The 8720-nt window shown below is 44.4% G+C and overlaps 1 protein-coding gene across 1 annotated transcript; it reads right to left on the bottom strand.

Annotated features, from left to right (window-relative positions):
• Positions 1–488: 488 nt before the first annotated feature.
• LOC127331316 (probable pectate lyase 4) lies at positions 489–2374 on the bottom strand. The gene is made up of 5 exons (XM_051357433.2): positions 1995–2374; positions 1572–1923; positions 1169–1379; positions 1008–1076; positions 489–935 (listed from the first exon to the last, which is right to left on the bottom strand). The coding sequence occupies exons 1-5, from the start codon at positions 2266–2268 to the stop codon at positions 711–713; spliced, it is 1131 nt and encodes a 376-aa protein (XP_051213393.1). The 5' UTR covers positions 2269–2374; the 3' UTR covers positions 489–710.
• Between the last annotated feature and the right edge of the window lie 6346 nt (positions 2375–8720).

Here is an 8720-nt window from a genome sequence, read left to right on the forward strand (position 1 = left end):
ATCATGAGGCATAAAAATTTTCCTTACCCATGATCGGTTCTCGTGATTTATAAGCTTATCTACTCGTCTAGATCTTGAGTTTGTCAAGTTTGCGGTGACTTTCATGTCTCCCCTTGGGATTTAATTATCTCTCCAAATTCTAACTTTCTTCCCGTTTCCGATACGCCATAATATGCCCTTTTTCAGGAGCTCGAGACCGTACATGATACCTTGCCAACAGGGTGATGGTTCCTAATAAAAGCAGTACTGTTAACTCTCCATTAAGGTAGTATTTTTCTTTTAGTAACCTTGCACATAAGCTATATGGAAAAGCAACAAGCCCTACCCTTTTCTTCTTGTAACTTTATCCCAGCTCATCCAATGCATTCTTCTCCTCTCATTTTCATCACCCCACCAGAAGTCTCTTGTCAATTTCATGAGATCTTCACAGAGTCCCTCTAAGAATTTGAACACACTCATATGGAGTAGGTAGTAATGGCTTGTATCACTGATTTAATAAGAACATCCTTTGCTCCACTAGAGGAATATTTTTCTACAAGATATTTTACATGTTCTACTCGTTCAAGATCCATCATAATTCATATCACACGCCAAATGTTTAATACAATCCTAGGAGAGGAGTGAGAAGACGAAACAATTACGTGACAGAATGAACCGTCATGGGTCTTGGTTTGCAGCGCTTGGACCTGAACCTGAATTCCACTACATCGTTAGCAGTCTGGTGGTCTGGGCACAGGTTGCCACCCAGCGCAGAGCTGAATAACCTCCTTGAGAGCCGGCGACGCCACCTCCATGGTCCACTTGTCGTAGTAATCCTCCGGCCTGAAGACGCTCTCGACGCCTGGGCCGTCGACCAGGCACGGCAGCGCCCCGTGAAGAAACGCGTCGCCTTCCGACCTGATCGACCCAGCCGCTGTTTCTTCCCTGTCAGCAGCCTGCACCAGCAAACACACTAGTCAGCTCTGCAAGTGCTCAATGTGCAAGAAGCTGAACTGAAGACGAAGTACCTTCTCTGGCATGTATTTGAAGACCGTCTTCTTCTCCCCCCCTTCGTATATGTTACACTGAGACACAATCTGCAAACCGGAGGTGTTTGCTACTTCATTAGAATGATGATCACCGAATGTTGTCGATTACAAGCATATGAAATATCGTATAAATGAGTTACCTGAGCTTCGACGCTAGCGCAAACAGCGTAAATGCCCCAGTTCCTGGTGTAGTTGTTGTAGAGGTGGACTTTGCCGAAGCGCAGGCGCGGGTGCCTCTGCCGCGTGCCGTCGAAGAAGCAGTGGTGGATGGTGACCCTGATGCATCTGTCGCCGACGTGCGTGGGGTCTGCGCCGATCAGCATCGTCTTGTCATGCCTTGCGAAGTGGCATCTGCGCAATGCAGTCACATAGACAGACACAGCTAGTTAACATAGCTTCCATTTAGCAAAATCAGTAAAGTCACATAGGAAGGCACAACTATTGGTTAACATAGCGTCCGTTTAACAAAATCACTGAAGATTGCCGTGAAGTTATTCAGAGAAATCAAACAGGGACAAGGACAAAGAGTACACATAAAGGTACCTTGAGACGGTGATGTCGGTGCTCTGCCTCGTGATGTCGATGAGCCCGTCGTCGTAGTCGGCGAGTGAGCAGCGGTCGATCCAGATGTTGGTGGAGTTGGGCTTGATCTGGATGCCGTCGACGTCGTGGCCGCGGCCGCCCTCGAACTCGAGGTTGCAGACGATGACGTGGTGGCAGTCCTTGAGCTGGAGGCCCTTGCCGGTGAGCTTCACGCGCTGCCCGCGGCCGTCGATGGTCTTGTGGGAGGAGACCCGGAGGTAGGTCTGGAGGTGGATGGTGCCGGAGACCTCGAAGACGACCCACAGCGGCTCCTTGGCGCGGCACGCCTCCCGGAGCGTCCCGTGCCCGTCATCTGCAAGATCGGCCGGTTAAAGTTGTGAAATTTGGGGAGAGTGATAGGTGGGAAGGGCGGGAGGGGGAGACCTTGGAGGGAGGTGACGTGGTAGAGGGCGCCGTGGAGGCCGCCGACGGCGTGGCGGCCGAAGCCCTCGGCGCCGGCGGCGAGCGCGCGGAGGGTGCGGTCGGCGTCGGCGTACGGCAGCCTCGGCTGAGAGGGGCGGTGGGGCTCCGGCTGCGGCTCCATGTGGGGGCAGGGGAGGTAGGCTGCGGCGGCGGCAGGAGGGGGAGGGGGATGGCGGGAGGCGGAGTTGCAGGAGATCCAGCAGCAGCAGAGGCGGGAGAAAGAGGAGGCGCCCATGACAGGAACGAGGGTCGACGAAATTAGGCCTGTGCGCCCGTGCCGCCGCGTAGATCGGGCTGCACTGGGTTGGATTTCACCAAATTTGGAGACGAATCCAAACGCACGCTCTCTCAGCACTCAACCAAGTCTTTTTTTTTTCTCTATCTAATTTTTTGAAAGCCAATGCATATGCATATTTCCTTGCAGTTTCTTTTTTTTCTCTGTATTTTATAAAGTTCATGATAAGCATTTTTCTTTGTTGTCCTAAATACTAGTATGATGATATATGTAGCTCTCACTCCCGGTTGGTCAAATTTCAACATTTAATGTGCATCTACCCAATTATTTAGATAGACCCCACTATCATTTAAATCATTTTCTTGCTAGTACCACCATGGACCAGATATTAATAAACGTAAATGTGGACCAGCTAATATGGATACAAATATAGTACAATATCAAATTATGTTTTTAAGTGAAAAAAGTTGTTTGATGTAATTTTGTACACACGCGCATGAGTGTGGGTGCGTTCTGGACCATTGATTATTCATCGAGATTCCCACTCGCTTTGTTGGTTGAAAAGATTCATTTCTTTCTTCTCCTTTTATCTAAGTCTCAAAGCAAAACGGACGGTGAAAGAAACACCTACACCCATATATGTAAGTACAAAGATATTTCGAGTATTTCCCATCCCAAAGATTTTGCATAATACATCTTAAAAATAAACTTTGCTGGAGGCGTCTACATGTGCCCCTTCTGTAAGACGCATCTCGGCGCCACGGACTTCAACTGCTTCTTGAACCATGCCGAAGCCCTTGGCTCCTCTCGCCATAATGTGTGAACGGTCGTGAACGTGTTTTCGTTCATGGCTCATCACAAGACCCTTGTGATTCACCTGCGCAAGTCGAATGGGCCTATTGAATTCTCCGTCTGTGACAATTGCATCAACAAAAAGCTTAAATCCTAGCTACATCTGCAAATGTAACATGTGTGTGTTGGCTGCTGTAAGCAACATATGTGGTGAACGGGGCAACATATGTTTGTGTTGGTTGTAAATGTAGTGTTGTTGGATCTATCGGTAATCTATATATGCTATGTTGGATGCTGTGAGAAGCTTATCTTCATTATTTTGTTTTCTTAATGTATGTTGCTGGTGTGGTATCAATTATTTGCTCTAGATTTGCTATCATATTGGGCAAAAATGAGGCCAAAAGGAATGAATGGGGTAAGAACAACTCTAACAGAGCCCGTAAACCACGCCGGAACCGTATTTTTCCGGCCGATTTACGGGTTCAGGTCGAAAGTGGCGCAGAACAGAGACTGAACTCGCTGCCCGGTCCGAACTTTTTTTCAGGGGCCCGAAAAATTTCACACTCGACCTCTATTAATACAGACCGAAGGGCGGTTTACAGGCCCAAAACTGAACGGGTTTCTCACCACGCCTCCAACGCCGCCGTCCGTCCAACCGCCTCCAGCTGCCGATTTCTGGCTGCTTTGCTAAAATTATACATCACCAATCAAACATCCCGTGAGCCCGCTCTAATTCCAACCATATCTTCTATGTTAATTTCTGACGAATTTTGCTAGCTAGGTGGTGTCTTGTCGAGGAGATCGACGGAGAGGTTCGCTGGAATGATGCGTGGCCACCAATTCCCGATGAATCCCGACGAATCAGTTCGCTGGAGCAGTGCCTGGTCGCGGCTGGACGCATGTACTAGCTTTGCTTTGCTGCTCGCGCGTGTGCGAGGCCAAGCTGCCTGGACGAGGCTGAGCTGCCTGGATGAATCTGGCTTTGCTGCTTGCGCATGCCTGCTAGATGCTTTGCTGCTTAGGTGCTAGATGATTCTCTGCTTAGGCGCATGTACTAGCTGCTTGCGAGTGCCTAGTTTTTAGGTACTTTGCTGCTTGGGCGGCGGCGGCGCTGGGAGATCTAGGCAGCACGCAGACAGCTCTTATGAAGAAGATAATTACTTTTCGAATATTCCGTTTTTCAATTTTAGTTTACAGGATCTGTTCTACGCCAGCTGTTTTATGACCCGTAAATACGTTTTCAGAAATCTGAACTCGAGTTTTTTGGTTTGCACTTTTACGAGCTCTGCTAGAGATGCTCTAAGAAAGGAATAAATTTGGGCAAAAAATGAAGGAGATGAGCAAGGGAGAGACAAAAAACTTTTAGCGAGAGTGAGAGGAAAAAAGTGCAATAAAAACTGCTTGGGCGTGCGCACGTCTCGACCCTGCGCTGCCCCAACGACATGCTCCACACGTTAGCATAACGGTCAACCTGACGGCAACTGTCGTTTGAGATCTTTGTGAGAGTTTCAGACAATCGCAAGGACAAAAGTGAGAGAAAATTTAGAGCATGGGGAAACTAAGTACAACTAAGAAACCAATGGCGTGAAAATAGAAATCCCAAAAAGATATGAGGTGTTGGGCGGAAGTTGGGCAGGTAGTACGAGTTAACTTCCGACCAACTTCTGGGAAGGTCCAAAAAGCTCTCATTACTCTTCATCAACTTAAAAATGCATTTCCGGAACTTGACCGAAAGTAAGGTGGTACTTTCAGGGTTGGTAGTAGCAGCCGTATGGCCGGAAGTTTTGGCCACCCAATTTGTCCAGAAAACTGTTTACAAAAATTATAGGAACTTTTGCATCTGGATTCCGATATTGATGATCTTAGGCTCGTTTCAAAGTTAGAAATGGAATATACAAGATAATGTAGAGAACCACCATATTCCATCAAGGGAGGATAACAACAAATGGATAAAGGTTTGACCTCTCCAAAAAACTAACCGGTAAAAACTTCAACATCGAAAACACAACAAAATTTTCGTGCAAAGTACGTTTTCGATGAGCTAGAGCTTGTTATGAGTATAAAAACAAACTCTAAAACATCACATGGATAAGAACCAAGAACGTCCAATAAAGATGATGCAAACCATGTAAGGTTTTAACCTCTCTCCAAAAGATATGATTGTGGTGACCCGGCATACCACTGCATGGTGTAGTATGCAAGTCTGATATAACTCCAATGAAACAACGTTCCACTAGTATTATATCGCTCAGAGTGGTACAACAGAAACATATGCGGGTCCAAGGCATGTCTATAGAATTACAACACTGACTCTATTACATAAGATCAGCACAGCCTCCTACTTTACAATAAGGTAAAACTGCAGATAACTCCAGAAGAATGACTCGTAGTCTAATCCTATCACGAACTCTATTTGTAGAGTATTTAACTAGCTATAGAGGCTAAGAATAGATTCTATCTAAATAGGAGCTAGGTTTAGGAAGCTAGTTCCCTTCTATGGCTAAACTAGGTTTTCTCCTTGATGGATGTGGCATCTGACTCCTCTGACAGGGTCCTGTATCTTGAAGTAGTTGTTGACTCCTCGGTCTTCGAGTTGCACTGTAGATCCTCCTTCAATGCCTCCATATCTAAGCAGGGGATTTAAGAGTGGGATGAGTACGAGCGTACTCAACAAGTTCATTATAGGAAAGAGGTGTTTAATGCACTAGCTACAACATTAGACCAGAAAGTCTAATACCAATGCAAGTTTTCATAACCATTTCTTCAAAAGGTTGCTTTTATTCAGAAGAACTATGTCTGTCAGCCTTCACCGGTTTACTAGAACTTCATGGAGCTCCTTTCTGGCCGCGTTCGCAGTTCCATATCCCGGAACAGGGAGTGACAGGTCACGGTTCATTACACTCTGCAGAGGTGTGTTGCTTTACCCATAAGAGATCTTAACCTTGGTGCCAACCGGGAATGACCCGTCCACACTTCCTATGGTGTGAGGCCCGGTATAAGGTCTAGCCAATCATGTTCCTCCGCTACCTCGAACACCCACCCTTTGCTGCAAACTCCGACCCTGGGTCCACGCCGGCCCCATTATTCCCATAGATTTCAGGGTGGACTCCGACCACGACGTCAATGCAGGGCTCTACCATACATTCCTACGCCGGCAGTTGCAACCCATCATAGACCTCATTACCGTTGGGACTTCTACGGGTTCCCACCCCTGCATCAAGTCTCGCAAGATCATGTGCACCCGGTAATGAGCATCCGTTGATGAACGAGAGGTGGAAACACTTTTGACTATTCCGTCCCACTCCGGATCTTATGGTTAACACGGTTATTACGGCACAAGAATCACTGGTGACATTTGTTGTTTAATCCTAGATGGATATAAACCCTTGCAATGGAACCTCCACCATTTCAACACAATCCATGGTTCCATTGCCAACCACATAGTCATATTCATAGTTATGAAAATAGTGGTTTTGGTTTTTATGCAATAGTGATAACCATAGTACTTTGCAAGTAATTTGATAGAAATACTCAAATGACATGAGCAAGTGATGAACTTGCCTTTCTTGACTGCAAGATTATGCAGGCAAGGTCTTCGATACGCAATAACTCCAAATTCTGAAATAGCATCATCGTCCGGTAAGGACGATGTTTAAAAGATTGGCAAGGATGCAATAATGCATAAGTATGAGATGCAATCGTTCTAAGCGTGTCCTAACCCCGATGAATTAGGATTAGTGAGTGGTAATGATTGGTTTAGAGTGTGTTGCACTTTTAGAGTGATTCACATACAAGGTTCTTATTCAGGTTTGTGTGGTTTTAGAATCCTAAGCAGGTGTAAAATGCATAGTAACAATCATACACACCCAGGAATAATATTTGTATAATAAGTAAACAGCAGTTGTCAATTTTAAGTCCTATAGTGCATGGTTGATGATTACTTATTATATATTTCAAAAGAATAACTTTTGAAGAACATGTTCTTTAATAAAGACAAGTATGATAATTAGGTTGGGGTTCTATGGTTGGCTATGGTTTCATGTAGTTGCTGGAGTAAGTATTAGATGGATCTCAACAAAGTTGGGTTCATCTTGTTGGTGATAGCTAGCTAAAGTTGATAGGTCCTTATAAGCAGGGTTGGTGATGATTCTTTATTTACTTCAAAAGAATAACTTTTGAAGAACATACTTCTTAAGTAATAAGAAGTATATCAATTAGGGTTGAGGTTGTCTAGGGTTTGCTATTGGATCTACTAAGTAAGGATTGGTGGTTTCCTAAATAGGATGATTAATAATTATCTCATACTGATAGGTTTAGTGGAACAGGGTTATGTAATGTCAATTAGTAGGTATGGTTGCTATTAGGGTTCATCACAATGGTGTGATGCTAAATAGGGATAAATAATGCTGATGGCTTTGGTAATAGGATCTAGGGTTTACACTTGGTTAACCCTACTTAATTATCTAGGTCTGATGAAGATGAACACATGGGATGCTAATTAGTAGTGATAGGGTTCCCATATTTTATGTGAATTTGAACTAGTATTTAGTTGCTAGATATGAATCTATGATTACTAATGAAGTAACATGATCACATGTTACTTAGGGTTTTTGGTTTGGAAATAATTTGGGGTTCATATGAAGTAATGGATTTGGGGGTTCCTAATTGAATTAGGGTTTTGGGTTTCACATGAAATGATAGGTTTGTAATATCATTCCATATGGAATTAGGGTTTGCTATTTACCATATAGTTCTATGATTAATAACTTCATTTTTAAAGTTGAAGTTATTAGTAATAACTTTGGAATAAAATAATATTGGATTTGATATCTTATTATTTTTAATGTATTAATAATTAAGGTAATTATTAATTAGGGTTTAAATCTCTCTAATAATGATTTAACAAAATAACAAATAAAGAAAATTAGTTTTCATGTTTTCTTTATTTGCTTACTGGTTTTATTTAATTTATAAATGGTTTCTTAATTTCTGAATTTTTTAATTGTATTTAGAATTAAAGGAAAAGGCATAATTAACCAGTAATAAATAATTGAATTTTTATTAAAAATAAAAATTTCATTTTATATTTTTATTGGATAGAGTTTAGTTTTCTGAGAATTCTGATATCTCATTTATATTTTTCTTAGCTTTTATGAATTTTCTAAGTGTTTTCAAAGTTTCAGTATTTAATGAAATTGAAACAAAATAAAAGAATACTAAACCTACCCGGGCTTCACACCCACAGAGACACTGACTCGTGGGCCAGAGGTCCACGTCAGACGCCACTATGGCGTCGAGGTGGCAGGGGAATGGCTGGCCGACGGCCAGTGGCCGATGGTCGCCGGTGCTAGGCTTCTCCCGCGGGCGCGCGTGGGTGCTAGCCTGACCCAGGGCGTTGCGCTGAACCATAAGGTGGCGGCGCCGCCCCGATACGGTCACTGGAGCATGGCCGGCGATGATGTGCTGCGGCGGCGGAAAGGGAACGGCGACGAGGCGACACTACAGGGCATAATCGAGCAGGCCAGGGGCACGGTGAGATGCGGGAGCTCACTAGGAGGCTGTAGGGCGTGACGGAGTAGCAAGGGGAGTTGTGGTTCGCCGGAATTGCTCGATGCCGGCTTCAGAGAAGACGACCTGGTGCGATTGATAGGAGGCGCGTC

This window comes from Lolium perenne, chromosome 2, assembly GCF_019359855.2.
Source record: "Lolium perenne isolate Kyuss_39 chromosome 2, Kyuss_2.0, whole genome shotgun sequence".
Classification (NCBI taxonomy): domain Eukaryota; kingdom Viridiplantae; phylum Streptophyta; class Magnoliopsida; order Poales; family Poaceae; genus Lolium; species Lolium perenne.